At 44.4% G+C, this 23,729-nt stretch overlaps 7 protein-coding genes across 7 annotated transcripts; 6 read left to right on the forward strand and 1 right to left on the reverse strand.

Annotated features, from left to right (window-relative positions):
- Positions 1–433: 433 nt before the first annotated feature.
- Positions 434–757, forward strand: CCR75_003184 (uncharacterized protein; the record flags this gene model as incomplete). The annotated part of the gene is made up of 1 exon (XM_067961281.1): positions 434–757. The coding sequence occupies one exon, from the start codon at positions 434–436 to the stop codon at positions 755–757; it is 324 nt and encodes a 107-aa protein (XP_067818635.1).
- A 2,699-nt stretch (positions 758–3,456) lies between these two features.
- Positions 3,457–6,528, forward strand: CCR75_003183 (uncharacterized protein; the record flags this gene model as incomplete). Its single annotated transcript, XM_067961280.1, has 1 exon — positions 3,457–6,528. The coding sequence occupies one exon, from the start codon at positions 3,457–3,459 to the stop codon at positions 6,526–6,528; it is 3,072 nt and encodes a 1,023-aa protein (XP_067818628.1).
- Positions 6,529–6,863: 335 nt separating this feature from the next.
- On the forward strand, positions 6,864–10,070 carry CCR75_003182 (uncharacterized protein). The gene is made up of 6 exons (XM_067961279.1): positions 6,864–7,224; positions 7,294–8,748; positions 8,816–8,931; positions 8,996–9,325; positions 9,401–9,523; positions 9,585–10,070. Exons 1-6 carry the CDS (start codon positions 6,880–6,882, stop codon positions 9,835–9,837), a joined length of 2,622 nt encoding a protein of 873 aa, XP_067818629.1. The 5' UTR covers positions 6,864–6,879; the 3' UTR covers positions 9,838–10,070.
- Positions 10,071–11,924: 1,854 nt separating this feature from the next.
- CCR75_003181 (uncharacterized protein) lies at positions 11,925–13,139 on the forward strand (the record flags this gene model as incomplete). Its single annotated transcript, XM_067961278.1, has 1 exon — positions 11,925–13,139. One exon carries the CDS (start codon positions 11,925–11,927, stop codon positions 13,137–13,139), a length of 1,215 nt encoding a protein of 404 aa, XP_067818630.1.
- On the reverse strand, positions 13,113–13,939 carry CCR75_003180 (uncharacterized protein). The gene is made up of 2 exons (XM_067961277.1): positions 13,731–13,939; positions 13,113–13,665 (listed from the first exon to the last, which is right to left on the reverse strand). The coding sequence occupies exons 1-2, from the start codon at positions 13,877–13,879 to the stop codon at positions 13,236–13,238; spliced, it is 579 nt and encodes a 192-aa protein (XP_067818631.1). The 5' UTR covers positions 13,880–13,939; the 3' UTR covers positions 13,113–13,235.
- A 762-nt stretch (positions 13,940–14,701) lies between these two features.
- On the forward strand, positions 14,702–17,875 carry CCR75_003179 (uncharacterized protein; the record flags this gene model as incomplete). Its single annotated transcript, XM_067961276.1, has 1 exon — positions 14,702–17,875. The coding sequence occupies one exon, from the start codon at positions 14,702–14,704 to the stop codon at positions 17,873–17,875; it is 3,174 nt and encodes a 1,057-aa protein (XP_067818933.1).
- Positions 17,876–18,831: 956 nt separating this feature from the next.
- CCR75_003178 (uncharacterized protein) lies at positions 18,832–20,895 on the forward strand (the record flags this gene model as incomplete). Its single annotated transcript, XM_067961275.1, has 1 exon — positions 18,832–20,895. The coding sequence occupies one exon, from the start codon at positions 18,832–18,834 to the stop codon at positions 20,893–20,895; it is 2,064 nt and encodes a 687-aa protein (XP_067818932.1).
- Between the last annotated feature and the right edge of the window lie 2,834 nt (positions 20,896–23,729).

The following is a 23,729-nucleotide window of genomic DNA, read 5'->3' on the forward strand; positions in this document are numbered from 1 at the left end:
GTATGTTCCGCAACGCGATACAACGAAGAGCGATGCGAACCAGCGGGGCGGCAAGCGGCGACGAGGCGAAGCGGACGATGGAAAGCTGGACCAACAGGTGCTACCAATTCTGAATACTGAGGGTAAATTAAGACTAAATTAAAAAGTGACTAATACTTTAGTTGGTGTAAAGAACTCCTAAAAGAATCGCCTATCCTTATCTGAGTCTTACAATGTATATTAAAGAAATAATTGGTTATAAGCATTAGCCAACATTATTGGTTTAGAGCTTCAAACGAAATGATTGATCAAGGGCTCAGCCAAAATGACTGGTCCTGACAGTGGCTGAGTACTATACTTTACTAGTCTGTTCTAAATTACACTTTTATTCCTTAGCGGTGTTGCCTTGCCTGCGAACAACACCAGTATTGGAACCATGGATGACGGTTGACCTATGGACTGCCAGTCAATTGGAACATGGTTTGTCATCGAATGCGCCCTTGTCGCGTGTGGCTGGGGCAGGCGGCCGATTGACAAGGCATTCCCACAGGAAACGCCGGATTCCATAGCCTTGGCTGGGTTGCTCAATTCGGGCGTGGATGATGTGGCACCTTCTCGACAGCGTCTCCGCCGGCCAATATTGGATGAAGAGCAAGTGTCCCCGCTCGATTCCACAAGCGTTGTTGTGGAAGAAGTGGAAGAATCGGTGGAGAGCGTCGTGCTGCGCATCCTCAACGTGTATGTGGGTGGTAGCGAGAGCGAATACTTGGTTCAGTGAACAGACCAGGCCACCGAGAAGAATCTCTTGGCGGAGCTGAGTAGTTGCATAGAGCTTGGGGCCGCATACGATATGTACTTGAAGGAACACCCAACGCGGGATGTGTCGTCTCCTCGCTCAATTAAGTACAAGGCCGACAGCCTGTTGGATGATTGGGCGTCGCAAGCAGTGCAAATGGCTTTCGAGCTGATGGACGATTTTGAGGGAGCTGCTGAGGAGACCAAGCGTCGGGCTCCCCTATTCCTGCATAGGACACACAGGCTTGTGCTTACTCGTCTAAGCAAGACTCGAATATGTATAAAATTTGCAACGGTGTCTTAAACGGAACTCACCCTTTTCATAACCTCCAAGACGTCACTCAGCGATATGCTGTCGACTCAATAGTGACACGATCGGTTTTTAGTCGTCACGGCGCAACTTAGTGTAAACGACTTTTTTCCACGTTGCTTACGATCCGTTCTATACAGCGAACGCTTCACACTTTAAACCGCTTTACCACGCAATTTCGATGAGTCGCCTTACCATTTACTATAAGGCAACCTTAATGTCAGGATGGACTTGAAAATCGATGAAGCTTGGTCTTCTCTCAATTCCCGCTTTAAGTCGACAAGTAATAGTCAGGCCATCTCAGAAGGCAGCAATAAATCCATTTGAATCGAAACCAAGTGATCATCGCAAGCACAAGTACCAGTGAGTATTTCAAGAAAAGATACATATTATGGAGATGAAGATTATCAAAAACGAGGTATTAAGCATCTGCACTGTGAATATGAACAGGCCTGTGCAGTGTTGAGACCCCAGCGACATACGATGAAGCACTCAAATCACCTTAAAGTGATGAGTGAAACAAGGCTATCCAAAATGAATTGAAAGCGTTACAAGAAAAGAGCACATGAAAAGCTGAAGCGCAATGTCCGAAACAAAAAAAAAAGTGATTGGAAACAAGTAAAATTTTGCGATCAACGAAATGAAAGTGGAATAATCGAGCGATTTAAGGCACGTCTCGAAGCGCTTAGCTACAGACGAACGTACGGAGTGGATTGCACGGAAACATACTCATCGGTGGCAAATCTCAACTCGGTTCGAGTATTTTTGGCGGTGTGTTATAAAAAGGGGATCTCGATCCATCAGTACGACATAGAGACTGCATTTTTAAATGGAGTTTTGGAGGAAGAGGCATACATGTACCCCCCATTGGGACAACGTGTAGGGCATGACCAAGAACTCAAGTTGAACCGCAGCTTATATGGATTAAAGCAAGCGGCAGCAACATGAATTAAGACAATTTCGAGTGTTTTTCTGAATGTAGAATTTAGATCATGTGTGTCAGACTCGTGCATATTTGTCAGACGGAACGGAGGATCATGTTGCACTATATGTGGAAGACATCAATCGATGAGCTGAATGATGTGGCAACTCAACTTTCAAGTCGTTTCAAGATGAAAATACCAGGAGGTGTTCGCTTCATTCTTGAAATTGAAGTCAGTTACCTGCGACGGCTGAAGATCCGTCAATTATAATGCATTTCGAAAATGATTAGTAATCTTAATCAAGTTAACTCTAGATCAGTGTCGAATCCGAGTGTTGAAGGGCAAGTTATGCTCAAGATGGACAAAATTGACCCAAGAATGAAGAAACGACCATATCGGTCATTGGTGGGGTCATACTTTATGTGGCAACGGGTACGAGACCAGATTTCCTATATGCTCTTTGCCAGTTAAGTCGGCACGTGGAATTTCTACATGAAGAGCACTGGAATGCGGCTATACGAGTATTACAATATTTAAAGACAACGAAATACAAAGGGAATTGTTATAAAGGAAATCTTGATGATTTGCAACTGAGCGCGTTCACATACGCGGACTGGGCGCCTAGCAAATGGAACCGCCGATCAGTTGTGCGATTGCCATTGCGAAGAATGACGGTTATCAGAGTCGAGCCAAGCACGTTGACATCACATTTTGTGCGTGATCACACAATATCAAGCTAGAGTTTGCTGAAACAAAGTCGCAGCTGGCGGACTTCCTAACTCAACCGATTTTGACAAAAAAAACTCGAGTTACTATTGGACAAGGCCAAGATCCGAGACTTCTAGTCGAGGGGAGTAATGGGGATAAATATGTGCTACATGACAAGTCTTATGCAATATATGTCAGAGTTATATACCACAAGGACAATGACATTTTCTATGACAATGAGTAATAATTAGTCATACCGTAGAATTGGTTAAAAAGTACAAGAAAAGCGTACTTAGTTAGGATTCATCCCTTCCAAGGATGAGGTCGGGGTTCGATTTCCAGACGGCGCATCTGGTTCGCAACAGCGCGTATGAGAATTGATAGTATTTATTCCTCCTAATGATACTGAATGTATTAGATGCAATTTGAATCATTGCGTGTATGTCAAGCGCGATTGAATGGCCATTGGTTCGCAGTAACAGTCCTCTGTTTGATAACGTATAGACTTTTTCCTATAATTTATCAAAGGTCAGTAGCTTTCAGAGTACAGTAAGTTTAAAGTCAGCGACCGTAGAACGTCCGCGGTGGACGTCGATTTCTATAAGTTAGCGGGGGTTCAAAAGTTTTAGGGGATAAGTTATCAGAGGGAGGTCGTCGAAATTTAACAAAATGCACAATGACGTTATTTTAAAGAATATTCTATTGGCCAAAATTCATTGCCATCTTTCATCTTTAAGCGCCATGATCACCTTTTATCACCTTGGGGCGCTTAGTAGCAGATATCCTGTGCTCACGGTGGTATCTGCCGCGATATGTAGTGCTTTCTTATGCCTTGGATTGCTTACTATGAAGATTCAGACGGACCCCCAGGGCCTCTGGGTACCTCCTAACAGCGTCGCCGCCACAGAACAAAAGCGTTTTAACGAGCTCTTTGGACCTTTTTATCGCATCGAACAGCTCCTATTTTTTGTCGAAAGTGACCCAAATCCCAATTTGGACCATAATTTAGTCCCATCTGCGACGTGTGACGCAAATCACGACCTCATCCAGCGGCGCTTTTTAATTCAAATGGCAAAAGTGCAGACTCAAATTACCAATACCCTCATCTACAGCCACGACGAGGCAAATGTGTCGCTTTCATTAGAGACATTTTGTTACAAACCAATTGAAGGAAAAGGGTGTTTAATTACCAGTCCGTTTCAGTATTGGCTGACGAATTTTACCATTCTTGAAAATGATCCAGATATTAAGCTCACAACGGCGTGTCAAACGACAGATCCCGTGCTTCAGAAGTACTCTCCTTGTATGGATCAGAATGGAGTACCTGTGATGAGAAATGTCGTATTTGGTGGATTGCAACGCGATTTGTGTCATACAAACCCCGATCCGTGTGGGGACACGACGTCACAAGCCATAGCCTTAATTGTTACGTTTTTGCTAAATCATCACCCTGAGAATCAAACGTATACAAAATACGTAAAACAATGGGAAAAAGAGATTTTTGTAACGCTTGCAGAACAAGCTGCCGAGTCATTAAAGCCATCGAAACGAAATTGGTCAAATGACTTTGTTTGGGACGGTGTGGACGATTTAAAGCTCGCAAGTGTTGGTATGGACGGTATGCGACTCACGTATATGGCCGAGCGATCAATCGCCGATTCGTTAGACGTGCAAACTCAGCAAAATGCCTTTATTGTAATACTCAGCTACCTTGTTATGTTTTTGTACGTATCCCTCTCGCTCGGGAAAAGTTTTGGTCCCGTGGAATCCCGCTTTGGACTTGGAATGACAGGAATTTTGATTGTACTGCTATCCGTAGGTGCGGCCATGGGTCTAAGCTGTTTGATCTTTCAAATGAAAATGACAATGATTGCTTTTGAAGTTGTGCCGTTTTTAATCTTGGCCATTGGGGTTGATAATATCTTTATTATCACGAACGAATTCGACCGAGTAGGCGCAGAACGTGGTTTATTGATACGAAACAATACACCTCAAAGACGCGAATATTTAGAGGACGAAAAGGTGGTGGTACACCAAGTTATGAACGAAACGATGAGGAATGTCGGTCCATCGATTCTTGTCGCGGCAATTGCAGAAACACTTGCGTTTCTTGTTGGAGCCTTTACACGGATTCCAGCGTTACGTAATTTTTGTATTGTTGCCGCCTTAGCCGTCACAATCAATTGGATACTTCAATTCACGTGGTTTACGGCGGCTTTGACGTTGGATACACGTCGAATACGTGCTCGACGGTATGATTGGTGTCCATGGATCATAGAAAAGGGTACACGAAAGCCATTTGAAAGCACAAAGTCTGCTGAATGTATTGATTCCACGACCAACTTTGAAGCTAGCTCATTGATTCATTCTCCTGCGTCTGGTCGAATCCAGCATTTCATCGAAAAGAATTATATTCCATTCCTATTGCAACGATCGACAAAGGTGTTTGTAATCGTCAGTGCCTTGGTCATGCTCATTCTTAGTGCAATGGGTTCTTCGAAATTACCACTTGGACTAAAGCAAGAACTTGCCGTACCCGTGGATTTTTATCTTCACGAATATTTTCAAAAACAGACGGCTCTAGGTGAAGCAGGACCTCCCGCTTATCTCGTATTTGATGGTCATCTCGACTATACGGATGCGACCGTACAGCAAGGAATAAACCTTCTCTTAGATGAACTTGCGGGTCTGGAACCATACATTGAAATGCCCATCTATTCGTGGCTCCATTTGTTGAATCAATGGCGACAAATGCGTTTTTTTCTACACGAAAAAATCCACCAAGGTCGATGTGATTGCCCCTTTCAACCCATGGCTCCTTTTGCGTATGAATCGATTCATCGCAGTGCGACAACAAATGTCACGCCCAATGCGTTGTTTTACCCATTAGTGAGGACTTTTATAGACATTAAAATTGACTCGACATGCTGCCAGGAATTTGGATTCTGTGGGGCCCAGTATGCCAATGACATTATTTTTAGTGATTCCAGAGCGTCTCAAGACACAAACATGACTGAAAACGTATCCATCATTGGTTCTCGCATGCGTTTTCAATTAAAAGCACTTCGAAATCAATCGATGTATATCAATTCGTACTACTATTTACACAAAGTGACACGTCAATGGAGTGCTCGACACAATATCGTGGCGTTTCCGTACGCTCTCGTGTTTGTATATGAAGAACAGTACACTTATATTCAAGGAGTGGCATTGCAATGTATTTTATTGGCACTTGCGATTGTCTTTGGGGCAGTCTTTGTGCTTTTCAATGGATGCATACGATTATCTGCGGTAGTGACTCTATGCGTCTTTTCCATGACCTTTTCACAGCTGGGATTGCTTTATGCATGGAATTCCATTGCGGACTCGGAAGCCAAGACGTCAATCAATGCCATTTTTGTGGTGAATTTACTTGCATCGATTGGTCTTGGGGTCGAGTTTTGTATTCATTTGGCCCACCAATTTGCGTTTTCACGAAAACATTATTTTCGAAAAAGTGGCAATGACCACACACGTTACGCGCTAACGAGCGTGGGGGCATCGATTTTCTCTGGCATTACGCTCACGAAATGTTGTGGCATTGGCGTGCTGGCATTTGCACCGTCCATGCTGTTTCGAGTGTATTTCTTTCGAATGTACTTGGGGATTGTATTGCTGGGATGTTTTCATGGGCTTGTATTGCTGCCTGTACTGCTAAGTCTTCTGGGACAGCCGCAACAGTATTTCGATGATCTTAATGCGCTTTTATTGTCGGAAACACGCAATGAAGGAAAGCTGGACAAAGTCAATCTGCTTGATGAACAAAGGTCTTAGGATGAGTTGCTTTAAGTGTGTGAAATGAGCAGTTTGAATTGAGAGGTCATCGGCCTTAAAAAGTAGAATATTTGGAAAAAACATGGAATTATTGTTATGATGATAGAGAGCTTAACGACATTATCAATACTTTTTTGTTTCATCACGATAAGTATTAAGGATACACGGAGTTGCCTAAATGGCAGTTTAGTGACTTGTTATGTGCGACAAATGCATTATTTATTTTGACGGATTACATATCCGATTATATTTTATTTCAAATTACAACAATATCTTGCGAATCAAAACAATCTTTTAGATTTTACGTTAACGTGACTTTGGCTAAAGTCAATTCTATAATTATCACGCGAGATGGCAGATGTGCGTCGACGTCTTCCAGCGCCCCCGTTTTCAGCAAGTGATGGCCATGCAACTCCGGAAATTTTGGACGAGACGAAGCGGCTTCGCCGCTTTCACCCCTCGCTGCCCCGTAGCTCGATCGTAATGCTGATCTTTCTAACCTTCTATGCTTCTGCCTTTGGTGTCGTTAAGTATTATCACACATGGCTACCACCGCCCAAATCTCTAGACGCGCCTTTGACGGAGTTTTCAGAAGACCGAGCACGCGTGGTATTGGAAAAGATTATGGATTTTGGATACCGTCCCGTGGGTACCGAGGCCAACGAAATTCTGGTACCAAATTATTTGCTGGAAGAGGTAAGCGTCCAATAAGTATTCGAAGCCATGGGTCACTACATAATATTGTCGCTTATTGTAATATTGTAGATTGACAAAATACAAAGAATAAAACCAGCTGGCGTGACTGTGGATGTCGACGTACAAAAACCCTCGGGGGCTTTTGGAATGGATTTTATTGCTCAATTTCAAAATATTTACGCCAATGTCACCAATATTTTAGTAAAAGTTTCCCCAGCCAATGCGACTGTTGAAGCGCTCAATAATTCACTAATGATATCGTCGCATTACGACGCGGCCATTGGAGCCGCTGCGGCGTCCGACGATGGTGTGAATATTGCAATAATGGTCGAGTTATTGAGACTATTTGTACTAAACCCACCGACACACGCGACGTTAGTCTTTAATTTCAATGGAGCCGAAGAAACCATCATGCAGGCCGCCCATGGATTTATTACGCAACATCCATGGACGGAGACCATTCGAGCTTTTATTAATTTAGAAGCAGCAGGAGCTGGTGGCCGGGAGCTTTTATTTCAAACGGGAAGTGATGAATTAGCACTGGCATATGCTCAAGGCGCCAAGTATCCCCATGCAAGTATTATTGCCCAAGAATTGTTCCAATCTGGAATTATTCCGGCAGATACCGATTATCGAATTTATCGAGATTTTGGATTTGTCGCTGGGATGGATTTTGCCTATATTGCCAATGGTTATGTGTACCACACGTCATTAGACGATCTTTCTCGTATTCAATTCGGAGCCATACAACGGCTTGGGGACAATATTATTGGTACTGTGTATAAATTAGGAAATGAATCGGGGCGATTGAAGAAAGTAACGACAAATCAAAACTCACAAACATTCTTTACGGATGTGTTGGGGCTTACTATGGTCACTGCAAGCAAGAAGACGACTTTTTTTCTTTGTGGCAGCGTATTTTTCTTAGCGCTGGTGTATTTATTACGTTCCCATGTGTCCCTTTTAGAGCATTTGATGGCAGGAAAGCTGCTTTTGCGATGCTTTGGTGCTGCACTCACGTCTTCTTTGTCTGTTGCGATATTATTGAGTCTGTATGCCCCTCTTTCGTGGTACTCGCAGCCATATTTAGCTGGTGTTGTCTTTCTTGCTCCAGCGGTGGCGGGCATGCTTCATCAATTGGCAATATTTCTTGATACCAAGGTCATGACTTCTCCGCAAACTTTATGGCATCTCGAAGAGAGCTTGTTTGAGATGATATTGGCGATCTGGATGGGAGGATTAGCCATTTGTATGCTCTTCGGACTTTTATCAAGTTATATTGTGGCGGTGTGGATTTGTTTTCCATTATTTGGACAAGTATTGTGCCATGTATTGCAATGTTATCGTCTTATATCCTCGACTACGTACATTTTCTTATCCATGAGTGCAATAATCATCCCCGTGATCCACACGATGTCCTGCTTTGCGAACATGCTCATGTTTTTTATTCCACTACTGGGACGAAGTGGTCCCGTTGTTCCTCCAGATCTAATACTATCCGTTTTGATGTGTCTAATATTATTGGTACATCCAATGCTTCGTCTTGATCCTAATTCTCACTGTCCTGACTTTTTGAAATGATATTCTCTAGATCCTAATTTCGTATTCCAGTCGCGTCTTTTGCTTGCTTCCAGTGAAAGAACTAAAGCAAATTCGGAATCTTTGTATCCTCATCACCATACTAGCAACCCTTTATGCTTCCATTCGGTGAGTTTTTTTGCTTAACGCTTCCATAATGATTGTTCAAAAGATACTTACGCGGAGATTACAGTAACCCCTACTCGGATGTTTGTCCGAAGCGACTTATGCTTCAGCACGTGAAACGTCAAGTCGTACTATCAAATGGCAGTGTGGAGACGGACTCGGGTTTATGGATCAATTCACTGGATTTTCGTGGATTAGATCCTCTTAAGAACTATTTACGTAGTACGCAATGGCATGATATAGAAATGCATGTGGGTCCTAAAGAGCTGTACGACCACGCTGAAGTGTACGGACACATGCCCTGGTCTTTTCCCGTAAAACATATGCTTCCAGAAGCCAAGTCATGGTACCTACCCGCAGTTGCCCCGATACCTTCTCGCTCAATTCACAAAGCCAAGTAATACTTTATTAAGGATGTTGTTAAGTACAATTATTGATCACTAATAGTTTTTTTGGGATATCTTATTTCCAGCTTGAAGGTATTGTCGTCCAAATATTCGAAACTAACAAATCACCGTACACTTCATTTTGTGTTTACCGGACCGTCCCACATGAATCTTTTTATTGATGCTACAAAGACAAAGCTAACGTCTTGGTATGACTTGAATTGTTGCTCGATTATCATTTGTGTAAGCTAACGCCAATGTCAATTTCAGGTCGATGGGTAAGGATATCAGTGGACCTATTTCAGAAGCTGGAGAAGCGTATTTGCTTCAATTTTGCAGCGGAATTGTCCCGTCGAGTTATCAATTTTGGATTGAAGCGGAGGGGAATGAGCCGATCGATGTCGCTTATGTAGGCCATTATCTTGAAGTCACGACTCCCGAAATGAAAGAGTTCGCTGACGTGTTGCCATCCTGGACAGTTGTTGCTTCTGCTGTGTCGACGTGGACGAAAATGCAAATTTAATGCGTATAAGGGCTCTGTCGGACACGCGAGAATTGTAATCAATTGTTGTGGACATATGTGCTGAAAATAGAAGTGAAACTTGACAAGGTTTCAGTCAGCTTATAGCAGCGAGCTTTGAAACGTTAGTATCGTCTAGCTCTTGGAATGAACCAGACATACGTTGTAATTATTGCGTAACGACGAGGCATGATAATATAAGGCAACGTATTTTTCAGAAAAGACACATACATTCCGTCATTGATAAGTTGATTTTGCACCTTTTTTTTTAAATTCTTCATGCCAAAACATTGTCGATTATAATTTATTTAACTGCGCGCTTCGATTGCTGAAATGTCATTAAACTACGTACTATAATAATTTAGCTAAACTTGCTGTTCTGTAACCATTTTCGAGTGAAAGCAAACATAGCGATGATTAATTTGACAATTTTTTTTTTAAAGTTCACGCTCCTTCGACAGGGTGCCGTAACCGGATGCTGATAAATTTAGACAATTAGTCAAAAAATGGAGTAAATTGATCTCAACTTGAGCTCTCAAGGTCATGAATTGAAGTGTTTCTAAATTGTCAAAAAGTCGGAATATGAAAGGTTTTAGACTTGTTGTTTCTGTGTGACCTGCAATAACCTTTAGACGCTCGCACCACGGCACAGAATCAAGCGACTTCCTTGCCAAGAGCATATCTAAAAACCTGGTAAGAGATACCAGCAAATTTAAAATTAAATGCAGCGCAAGTTGACTATTAGTGCTTTTTAGTAGTGCACAACGTTGAATATTAAACATGGAAAAGGCTACATGGATTGGAGTTGCCCCAAAGCAACTCTAAGCCGTGCAAAAGCGGGCCGCGTTGACATGATCGAAAGCTATGCTTTGGTACTGCATGTCACCAGACCCTGATGGTCCGTGGCGCCGTATTAAAAGCAAATGCTCTTGTAGTCAAAGCGTCAAAACGAGGCATAGATAATCAGTATTATTGTAAACACCAGTGCATTGATTCCTTCCTTCTAGCGCAAACTTGACAAAATGAATGAGGTGCCAAATTTGTGGCAACTTTATTAAGACTGGAATGTTGTGCTTTGTTTCCCAAACTTGACGATACAAATGCAGAGCGCTAAATTTTGTCGCAATTTATTGAGACTTGAATCACGAATGACGTGCTAGTAAAGACGAGAAACAATATTCAGTACAATTCATGCGCTAGTGCAGAAACAATTTTTCAGTATACTTCATGTGCTAGTGAAGAGATTCAATTTGACAAAGTTCCCTTTTCGATGGTTGCTCGTCTGCTTATTAGCCTATCTCACGGCGATTTGTGATCGTACCGCCCTCCGCGGGTATCGGTCCACGTACCTCCCAATTCCGGCAACTGAGGTCGGTGCTAGTAAAGATAGACCAGACTTGATGTGATGCACTTTCAAGCCACATGGTAACCATATCAGCTGCACGATATTACTGTACCCTGATTTCGCACGCAGCTTCAATATACTGGCTACAAGACACATCAAAAGATAACGAGCGTTCCAATAAGGCCCTACGTCCAACGAGTACATCACTTGAAAAGGTTCATCGCTGTGTTTCGGGAATGTGCTTACATATGACGTGCGCTCGTGGAAAATAGCTTGCTTCATGATGATTAGCTTAACGATATAAAGTGTTCTTCCCATACATTTTTGACTAATTAGCTTGAGCGATGAGAAGGTGATCGACGATGTTGTTATCTACGTCGATTTCTACACGCAACGTAAAAAGTGGTACAAATAGATCATCATTTGGCAATGACAGCATACGGTAATCAGCATGACGGGTCATGTTCATAGTATGCTATGCGATCGCAATGCCTTTTTTACGCTGGCATTCGGATTACATCTCTATCTTTCGATAATATTGCTTCATAGCGATATAAAGAATATCAAATACGCATATAGACCCATTTTTTTACAAATCCCCATTACACAAAAATGGGTTCACTCCTTGTATTCTAATGAAACGGTAATTTTTCGAACGCATGTAACCAGACAATAGTAAATACGAGTGAAAGGCGAGTTACGCGCGACTCGCAATCGTATCAGTTTGAAACTTGCCGTGCTGGTCATGCACGACAATTTTTCGCTTTTGGCTTCTGCAAATAAGGCGCTACCAGCGCTAATAAAGTTCGAGGACTGCCATTCAATTCCTTGGCAGCAAATAGCGCCTAATAATCCACAAACGGCAACGTTTTCTCACCCCTTGCCACCCCGCGCCCCATCCCCAGTGGCAAAGACGACCCACAAACAGTTATTTGTTTGCACCGAAGTGCACTGTGGCAAACAATTTCCACGGTCGTTTGCACTTCGGCGTCACATGCGAATACACACGGGGACCAAACCGTATGAATGCGACTACGAGGGGTGTACCCAAAGATTCAATACCTCGGGCAACTTAAGTCGCCATAAACGTATCCATAGTGGCGAACGACCGTACCCATGTATATTCGAGAGCTGTGACAAGCGTTTTAATACAAGCACGAAGCTCAAGCGGCACATGCGGGTACACTTTCCCGATGGTCAGCACGTCTTTCGGTGTATGGGTTACGATTGCACCTGGAGCTGTGACAACTATAAGGAGTTTGCACAGCACCAGAAAGTACAGCATCACGTGATCACAGGTGCCTCGCCTAAAGATTCCTATCGACACCAAGAGACAGGATCGGAACAGAAGAAAAACTTGTACTTGTCGACATCTAATGGGACCCGCGGCCACTTGAATGAGACTGTTTCTGAATGCCACGCCTCGATGACTCCGACTACCACGTTTCTTTGCGCTAAAACTAGCGTCAAAACCTATTTAGATTGCACTAAGCGCATTGGCTCCCCCATTGGCTTGGATTCGGATCTTCCTATTTTTTCGACTACCAGGCACAAAAATTTATGTAAATTGGTCGCAGAGCCCAAATCTCCGTATGGATTGGACTCATTCCGGGTGAAACTAAGCAGCGCGTTTCCTTCTATGCACCTTCGAAGCCCTGGCAGATCTTTTTCTATCAATTCCAACCATGTCGTGAACCATCAAAGCTTCAGCAGTAATTGTAGCCATTTCTTACCCCGTCGATGCGACGAGGAACGAGGGACGAGGAGCTCTTATTATCCAAACCATTCGCAGCAGATGTTTCTGCTGCCTGGAAATCACATGCTTCGACCACCCCCCGACAGCCATCCGGAATGTTCATATTCTGGATTGGCCGTACCCTCACCGATGAATCATGCAGCGCCTGACCTCACAGGAGAAGAGCTCAATGTCGTGTTGCAATTGATGAATGAAACATATTAAAACACGATTTTAACGGTTTTATTCCTCTAGTATCACATCACACCTTGTGTAACTCTATTCTATTGATGCCAGAAAGTTACCCCGTAACTTTCATAATTAAAGCTCCCATACCGTTTCATCATCTTCGGGGTTACAATGCAACTTCAATGTTTTTTCTAATCTATCATGAAACGCGTCATGGGTACGAAAATTACTTGCCGACTGTACCGAGCGCATACCCCCTGCGTCTTTACTGCTGCTAGACGTACTATTGCCATACTGCATTTGGTCTTTTGGGCTAATGGACTGACGCTCGGGTGAAGGTTCACGTTTCGGTTCCTCTTGCCGCGTCGAGCTATCAAATGGCCGAGACTTAGGATGCCGCGAACTGGAAGATTGAGCTTTTGGCGGCAGAGCTTCGCTGCGTTTATGGTCGTATTGCTCCTTTGAATTCGTCGGATGGGGACGCGAAGTCGTGGACGTGCGATGCATCTTTCGAAGCGCATTCCAAAGCGGGCGCGACTTGTTTAACTCCAAGTACGCTTCACTATTGCAAAGAGAAATATGAGACAACGTGGCATTTAAAAGTCCGAACGGCAATCGAATACGTACGAAGTAATGCGAAGCGAATCGATGTCGATGTCGATCTCTTGGAAGCAAATGCAGCGCGACATGAGTTTGCGGCACTTGTGGCATTTGCCGTCCCAAGGAAGCGGCGAGTTTGAGTGCATGGCGCTAGGAGATGCGCTTGGATGCCCCATTGTGTAATGACGTAAGGAAGGCAGAGAATAATCACGAGACGAGCGAGCGACGAATGTGGCAACGTATTTACATGCCTTTTTATACAGCAGACAGCTGGGTTAAGTACTGTTTAAAAACCTCTGATAGAGCATATAATAGATTGGACTGAAGCAAGCAAAATTAAAAAATTTGTATGGTGAAGTACCCTATCCCTATACTAGCATACGAAATGATGATTAACATACGAACTCTGTGGTATGATCTGTGCAAACTATTGTATTGTTCTGTGGCCAATTCCCTGCTGTTACACGACTTCATTCCCTCGTCGGAGCTTCCGAATTCGATTATTAGCTGCTACTCGTTGTATTTCATCCTTGTCCCAAGGCTGCCGTTTGTTTTGAGCCTGCCTGTCTGTACGTGCTGTTGTACGTTAAGCTTCTCTGTCACTCTCAACTTGGCACGTCAACCACAATTTTCTCCGATCAACATTATTTTATACTGACCGGATTATACATTGTCGACATTTTTTTGAGCATTACTGACTACGTACTAATACAAGATGATTCGGTTATTCTGAAGATCCAGCCACTGGGACCGCTATATGCTGTACTTAGCCATTCAAGTCCATTGGACAGACTGTCTGGAATATAGATTAAATATAAACAATTGCAACAATAAATAGGGACAAAGAGGTCGCTTTTCAGATTTGTAGGAAAATAATATTCTCGCGATACATTCTCACAACTTGAACGCCAGATTGTGTAGCGCACACAATCTTCCGCAAAAAAAAAGTCACCTTTCGTCAATAGCCAACCGCAATCACAGCCGACCTGTGCCTGACTATGAGCGGCTCCTTTGACTTCAGCGCGTACGATGACTATTTACAGACGCAGCCAGCGCAGTCTCAGTCATCGTCCATGTTCCCTCTAACCCAAGCATCGCAGTCGCAGTACGTCTTCGTCGACCCGTCCGATCCTGGCAACAGTGCCGATTCTTTTTATGACCAGTACCAAGCGCCTGGTGGGGTCGGATCGTCTTTTTTTGACCAATCACGATCCGCGGAAGACAACCCGAGGTCCTATCCAAGCCCATTAGACGACACGAGCCTTCCGAACGACTTCCAGAGCCTTACATTCGATGAGACGGTCGATGAGGACGCACTGGATTACACCACGAGAGAGCTCCCGAAGCACGCTTGTGCGTACTGCGGTCTCCACGATCCTGCATCGGTAGTCAAATGTGTCACCACGGAAAAGTGGTTTTGCAATTCGCGTGGCAACACAAGTGGATCGCATATTATTCAGCACTTGGTCCGTAGTAAAAACAAAGAAGTGTCGCTCCATCCCGAGTCGCCATTGGGAGAAACAGTGCTCGAGTGCTACAATTGCGGCTGTCGCAATGCGTTTTTACTCGGATTTATTCCTGCTAAACAAGACTCGGTCGTCGTGCTGCTTTGTCGTGATCCATGTCTTCAAATGAATGCTTTGAAAGACATGAGTTGGGACATGTCCCAATGGCTCCCCGTGATTGAAGACCGTAGTTTCTTACCGTGGCTTGTTAAAGTGCCATCCGAGCATGAACAGCTCCGTGCTCGACAAATTACGTCAAGCCAAATTGCAAAAATCGAAGAATTGTGGCGAGACAACCCATTAGCGACCGTCGAAGATCTCGATCGTCCAGGAATCGACGATGAACCGATTCAAGTAACTCCTATTTATGACGATGGGTATCAGTATCAGAATATCTTTGGCCCCTTGGTAAAAATGGAATCAGATTATGATAAAAAAATGAAAGAAAGTCAAACGCAAGAAGGAGTGATGGTCCGATGGGACACGGGCTTAAATAAAAAACGAAATGCCATTTTTACCTGTTCACGACCGGATTCGGATTTACGACTTGTGCCGGGCGATGAAATTCGGCTTCGATTAGGACCAACAGCGAGTATGTTGTATGGAAAAGATTGGGAAGGTACGGGTCATGTTTTGCGTCTTGAAGAATCGGAAGTTACGCTTGAAATGCGAAGCAATAACGTCCCCACGGAGATCATGGATGGGTATTTTGTGGATTTTGTATGGAAATCCACGTCGTTTGATCGTATGCAAGCAGCCATGAAGACATTTGCCGTCGATGATACGTCGTTAACCGGGTATTTGTACCATAAAATCTTGGGTCATGATGTAGGAGTGCAGCCGCTGCGAATTCCACGGTCGGTAGGCACGCACTTTTCGGCTCCTGGCCTTCCCGAACTCAATACGTCGCAGATGGAAGCCGTGAAAGGTGTGCTTGAGCAGCCATTGAGTTTAATTCAAGGTCCTCCTGGAACGGGCAAGACCGTGACGTCGGCGTCGATTGTTTTTCACATGTCCAAGCAAAATATGGGTCAAGTGTTGGTCACAGCGCCCAGTAATATTGCCGTGGACCACTTGACATTAAAAATCAGTGCCACGGGTCTTCGGGTTGTCCGTCTTGCGGCAAAAAGCCGAGAAGCCGTGGCGTCGTTAGTTGAGCATTTGTCTCTCCATGCAATGATCAAGTCGTTGGATTCTCCGGACAAGGCGGATCTTCGAAAACTCATGCAATTAAAAGACGATCAAGGAGAATTGTCTTCGCAAGACGAGAAGCGATTCAAGTCGTTAAAACGACAAGCGGAGCGGGAGATTTTACAAGCTGCGGACGTGATTTGTACGACGTGTGTCGGTGCTGGGGACCCTCGATTATCAAACTTTCGTTTTCGTCAAGTATTAATTGACGAAGCAACTCAAGCGACGGAACCCGAGTGTTTAATTCCGATTGTTCAAGGCGCCAAGCACGTGGTTATGGTTGGTGATCATTGTCAATTGGGTCCTGTGGTTATGAACAAGAAAGCCGCGAAAGCAGGTTTGAATCAATCGCTCTTTGATCGATTGCTAAAAATCGATTTAAAACACCGTCCGTTTCGCTTACGTGTACAATATCGCATGCATCCGTTTTTGTCGGAATTTCCTTCCAATGAATTTTATGAAGGTGATCTTCAGAATGGCGTTGCGGCGAGTGAACGACAGCTCACGAGTGTGGAATTTCCTTGGCCAAATCCATTTAAACCAACGTTTTTTTACATTTGTCTTGGTGCCGAAGAAATTAGTTCATCGGGTACGAGTTATTTGAATCGCACGGAAGCGAGTAATGTGGAAAAGATTGTCACGACGTTTCTACGATCGGGTGTCTTGCCGTCGCAAATTGGTGTCATTACGCCATATGAAGGACAGCGTGCGTACGTTGTGAGCTACATGCAACGCAATGGCCCGATGCGTTCACAATTGTATAAAGACGTGGAAGTCGCGAGTGTCGACTCGTTTCAAGGACGAGAGAAGGATTTGATCATTCTCTCGTGTGTTCGATCCAATGAGAATCAAGGGATTGGATTTTTAAGTGACGAAAGACGTTTAAATGTAGCGCTCACGCGTGCAAAGTATGGCGTGATTGTTCTTGGGAATCCACGGGTTCTTGCAAAGCAGTCGCTTTGGAACAAATTATTGAATCACTATCGGGACAATCAATTGATTATGGAAGGGCCATTGAATAATTTGACGCCGTCGCATATGCAATTTCCACCTCCACGACACTCGGGACGTCGGGCATATCGGGATGGCAGCAGCGGATTTAGTCGCTCACGTGGACCCGTGCCCCCGCTAGACTCGCGTTTTGACCCGCGCTATGAACAACCGGGTATGCCTCCTTTTGATTCGCTTTCGAGTGGATTTCCTCCATCACATTCTCAACAACGTAGCGGTTCTCGTCGTGGAGTCAGCAGCTATGTGCCGGGTAGTATGGGTCCATTGACACAGGACGGGATGACGCAGTCCTCTTTGACAATGGATGGTCCGTTTACGCAATTGGCCCAGACGCAGTCGTTTAGCCAATTGTCGAGTGATAAATTTGCCATGTCGCAAGAGAGTTTTGCGTATGAGCACGATTTCAAGACTCAAAACATGCCCATGTCGCAAGAATTTCGGACTCCTGATAGCGGCTTTTATTAATGGCGAATGTCTTTACAAGACTGGTCGTTGATTTGGAACGGGATGCGGAGCTATCGGCGAAATCACCTTTGGCGGCACTTTTTCAGCAGGGATTAAACCCTTTTTTTCAAGAAAAAATTGACGAGCTACTAGCCGTCGCTAAGGCGAGAACACGAGCGACTGAATGCAAGCATCCGGACAAAGGAAGATTGAATTTTGGTCATTGGCAGAGAGCCTTCTGTAGCAAGGTTAAGCTTTATAGTTCGGAAGACAAGATAAAATAATTGTTTTCTCTTAGTGTTTTTGCAAAATATCCGAGCAACATTGATTAAAAAAGAGCTGACTTTCTCTTGTACCAATCACGATCATACTCTTTGAACAATAATTAGGTACTAAGATGAAGGGTATGTTAAAGAATATATTTTGATACAAAGTTATCTTTTATTCCTAGGATCATGCTTCAGCATTCGCGCAATTGTGTCCTATTTAAAGAAACTCGTCGCTTTCTCGATTATAAGCAAACTGTTTTTTCGACGGGACTCTCTCATTAATCGCCATGCCGAATGCGTATGGCGCTTACGCTTGCACGACAAGCTTTCAAAGCTATGATAATATGACAACGAAAGGGCGACAAGTTACTGATGTTTTCGATCGGCACATAAGCACAGTATAAATATGATTAAACGTCGTTTTATTACATGTACGTGACAAACCAACATCAAGACAAAAAAAACGTGGCGTTAATTGAAAGTCGACTTTACCGTTGAATGGTATTAAATGTTTAAAGTGTAGAAGCCGAGATTGATTCACCATCGCGTGTCTTGGTCAAGGCTTTCCAAACTGTTTTCAATAAGGTCCGTTTAATAACATGGGCCGTAAAGGTGTTCAATCGACAATACAAAGAATAATGACATTGATCTGGACGACAAAAGCATCTGCCGTAGTATTGTAGCAGCACATTCGATTTCCAATCACAAATGGAAAAAAGTCCAGTGTCGCACGCATTGATCGTTGCTGTCTTGGCTGCAACGTCCTCTGCGTTTGAGTTCAATGGCGAAGCGAATGTAAAACAAACGGCTGGTATCGTCGTACCTGACATCGCGACTGATAGCTCGCATCCAAATAGAGGTGCTAATGGTTTTGGAGACTTCCCTGTGACGGCACAGATTCTGGATCCTATTGGAGTCGGGAAAGTGGGCTTGGGTGGACTCGATTTGACCACGATACAGTCCACAACTGTTGATTATCAAGAAGGGGGTCACTCGACGGGATTAAGAGGAATTTCGCCGGATCAAGGACACAATGACTTGTCCTTGAATCTTGGTTATCACTTTGGGTGGGCAGGACCTCAAGAACCAGACGATAGCCCCTCACCGAATGGAGGCATTTCTTTGCCTGTGAATGATGATCGGGATAGTGGAATGCTACATATCGATATCGGTGGTCCAGGTTTCATCCATCCGAGTGACACCCAAAGCTGGACACCACCAAATCTTATTAAAAGTCAAGGGTGGGGGGCTCTTAATGTCGATCTAAGCGGCTCCGAGGTTAGTGACTTGACACCACTTAGTAGCATCAGTGGAACCGAAATGTCCAGCGGAACGAGTTTTGAAAAAGTGCCTCCTGACGCACCTGAACAGTCAAACGGACTTGAGCCACTTACACCACAAGTGTCATTAGAGACTCCAATATCCACTGTCTTTGAAACACAAAGCTGGACACCAAGAACTGTAGACGATCAAGGCAATGGACTTCTCAATGTCGATTGTAGCGGTTCCAAGGAAAGCGACTGGACGTTACCGACTGACGGAAAGGATTTCGTCATACCTAGTGATTCAAGTTCTGGAAAAGTGACTCCTGACACAATAAACACTCCTTTGACAACGGAGCCCGAAATAGCACCTGGAACGTCGAACACTTTTGAGACAGTCACGCCAACAACCTTTACGGAAACCTCCTTATCAACAGATCTGTCGCCGATGAATGAAACCGTGACGTCACCCGTCGATTCGTTGCCAAATAAAGTCGTTCCGGTTGAGTCAGCGGACTATGGTGACGCTGATGATAACCCGATTCAAAACAACGACGTGTCTCAAGAACAAGAGCCATTGCCTGAAATAGGCGGTACGACAGAGGCCGGCGATGTGATTAAAGCCATGTCGGTTTGGGGGGCTCCAATTGTGGCATCCACCGGCACGAATCTGACCAGTACCGAGCCGACTTTTGGAACTATTACGTCCAAAGTGGGCGAATGTGTTGTCGCGACTCCATCCGAGTATATCAGTGAAGCGAATCTAGATTGGATTTGGCAGCATCGCATTGGTCCAATGGCCCCCGTGCAGCAAGATGTGAATTGGAACGTCATGGAGAATAAAAACTTATTGATGGATAAATTTGTGCACAACAAAGGATCGATTAATTACTGCGTTCGATGGGATAGCACGACCAACTTGGACATAATCACGGCATCGATGTTTCAAGGAATTATCGAACGTCACTACAACAAATGGAACAGGTGGCTTGAAGGGTACAATTGCTGGCCATTTAAGAAGCTGAAGGTGAAAATGGTCGGCTGGGCTGCCAAGGACAAGTCGCAATTTGAGTGGATGGATGAATCTCTTGGACCAATTTACGAGAATGTTCTGGACTCGAGTGGGGTACCGCAGTGCCCTGATGCATGTTATCGTTTCTACGACAGTGTGAACAATCTCTGGTCTAACACTAGTGCCTGTACGGGCGAGCCTTTTGATGTCTCGTTCTGGCTTAATGGGGACATTACCAATGGCTATGGATTCGATTGGGGTCAACAACTAAGTCTAAATAATACGCTGAAGCATCTCTATGATGTAAACATAATGTTTTTGGGCCACGAAATTGGCCACGGCTTTGGCCTTCCGGACTTTTATGGTCCAGAGACTAAACCTTCTGGGGAATTCCCAAATTCAATTATGATGGCGTACAGCTCCACGACAATCACTCCAAGCGACGGCTGGTTGCTGCGTCGTATTCTTGACCATGTTCGATCAAGATACGAATTTTGATATTTGTGGTAGTCACGGCTCGGAAACCAAAATGCTCAAGTTTAGCTTTTGAGCAAGTCACTGCTCGCATTGGAAATGAGCACGCGATTTTAATGTATTTTAAAAATGAGTAAAATTAGGGAACCCATATAGGCCCTCTCCGTCTATACTGAATAAAGACCTCATATAAAATATTTTCACTTTATGGTCATTCCACTGCATTTAAAAATATACAGTTATTCCTTTACAATCGTCTTTAGCTCCCCCCGAATTACATTTAGGAACCATATCGCCAAACTGTAACGGTGTATTGTTACATGCAATTAACACTTAAAGATTATTAATTAATATATTATCGAAAGGGTAGATAATATTTGGAGGATATTACTTTATGTAGTAATATTCAGAAAGCGTATCCATTGGTAGATATAGGCCATTAAATCTACTTGCTCCGCGGTCCAGTCAGCGCTGGACGCGCGCAAAGAGAGAGAGATAAGATTTTATTTACATGTTTTGTATTAGTATATAATTAAGGTACTATTACTATTTATAAAGATAGAAACAGAAAAATTGAATAATATTAAATACAGTTTTCTTTCGACCCTCTCAAAGCAAGTGTTTTAAAGAGAGTCTTCCTCTGCACGTACTAGTGTACGTGAAGTGACGTGACGTGAGGCACCACTCGCACTGAAGCAGTGCGAAGTGGACTTGTACTGAAGCACATGTCCACTACGTAACGGGGCACTACTGACTTGTACTGAAGCAGTACAAGTCAGTAGTGCCCCGTTACACCTGGTAGCACTTTCTAGTCCGTCTAAGGACCACATTTCCATCATCTGACATGGACATGTTAGATGATTATGGGAATGCGCATCACGTTTCGCGTGATAGCTGCTCCTTTCTAAGTGACATAGAAAGGAGTGCGGTCGAACGAATGAGTTCGACCGAAGTAAACGATGCCATCTTGGCCATGTTGTCCGGTTTGGACAGAGATGCCCTCCATTCAGCCACTCGTCAAGTTCATACAACATACACTTGACGAGGCGAAGGAGAAGTTAGCCTTGCTTAATCAGCAAGGCTCTCAACAGGCAGAACTGTTGAGGTTACAACAGGTACAGACCCCTGTACCTCGGATGACGCACACGCGTCGCCCCAAAACCTTAAAGATTGACATCTCTTAGTATAGGAGAGTTGAAGAAGACACCCTCTTAAGATGGTTTGTCGAGTTGGACGATGCCATAAGGGCTCGTCACATCGTCGACGAGCAAATGCAAGTCGCATTTGCTCAATCAAATTTGGCAGGTCGTGCCAAAACTTAAGCATTAGGCCTTAAGTTGTGTGACCCATATGTCTTTGGGTCGCTAGAGGCTTTTAAAACCCGGCTCAAACATACGTTTGAACCGCTTAGGGCTGAGTTCGGAGGTCGATCAGAGCTTCTAAACTCAAGCAAGACAAGAGTGATGTTCACGCTTATGCCCAGCACATACGGCTCTTAGCGAGTTAAATCGCTAACATCCCAGTCCATGAACACACGTTGATTACGGTGTTCATGCAACGTCTTACGGATGGTCCCGTAAAGACCGATCTGTCCGCTTGGAACTGGATACGCTTGTAGAAGCAATATGCGTTGCGGAACAGGAGGACTTTAGCTTGAGACAGGCTCAAGCTAGTTCGTCATCGTATCGTCCTCCAAGACGAAACAAGCTTGGAGGCCAGAACCTATGGACCTCTCTTATGTTGAAAGCGAAAGACCTCGCTTTACGAACAATAAGCGATCGCAGCAATGCCATCGCTGCCAAAAATTAGGACACTACGCTCATGAGTGTAGTGCCCCACGCCCAGCACTGAAAGGTACTTATCAAAATTTTGGACCGTATGCAAAAAAGAGCAACGGTCGCGGGTCCGACGTTGTTGCGAAATCGCAACAGCGAGGCGGACCGCCAAAAAACGGTCGGTGTCAGTAGGGGCGCAACGCCCTACTGATCCAGCAACCTCATGAGAATTTGCAAATCACTTGACTAATTGCTCCAGACACACAATCATTATGTGTCTCTGCACCTGGTGATGAGGTATCCCTCATCACCTTGAAGTTGAAAGTGACAAATGATTTGTCACTAAGAGCCCTAGTGGACTGCGGAGCGTCGAATAACTTTATTCGTCGCCAGTCACTAGAGGGTAGTAGGCTCAAATATATTGAGCGCGACATCCCTCCAACGAGGATGACGGTGCGTCTAGCGACAGGCGCATCGATAACAGTGATGAAACGCGTAGTGAAATTTCACTACACGTTAAGAGATTTACAGTATGATGATGATTTCATCGTACTGGATTTGGATGACAAATTTGATGTCATCCTGGGTTTACCTTGGCTCAGAAAATACGAGCCAAGGATCAGCTGGCAGCATCGATCCGTAAAGATGCCTGCCACTTGTTCATCAGATGGCCATCTGATGAACGTCTTGGAGCGTCCACAAGCGTGTGGATGTACTACGAGTGAGTGCGATGGCCTCACTTGTGGTACGGTCGTTAGTACAACCGCACAAGATCACAGTGTGATTACCAATCACAATGTGGAGTCAGCTGCCGGCGGCTGTGTTAATGCACAGGCAGCGCCGAAGGTCCACCACTCGAAAAGGTCGAGTGGATTGAGACATGAATGTACGCTTAGTGGGCGACATTCAAGGAGTATACCGGTTGCCCAGAAAGGACAACACGATGATCCAAGGTCGAGTAGAGAGTCGACCGTAGTGGACCCGACTGTGATAGCGCAATCACACTCGGAAGACGTTGAGGGAAGAGGTCCCCACGTATTTGAGGAGAAATCCCCTCAAATGGTAGAAGTTACTAGACTTCTA

This window comes from Bremia lactucae, linkage group LG6, assembly GCF_004359215.1.
Source record: "Bremia lactucae strain SF5 linkage group LG6, whole genome shotgun sequence".
Taxonomy (NCBI): domain Eukaryota; phylum Oomycota; class Peronosporomycetes; order Peronosporales; family Peronosporaceae; genus Bremia; species Bremia lactucae.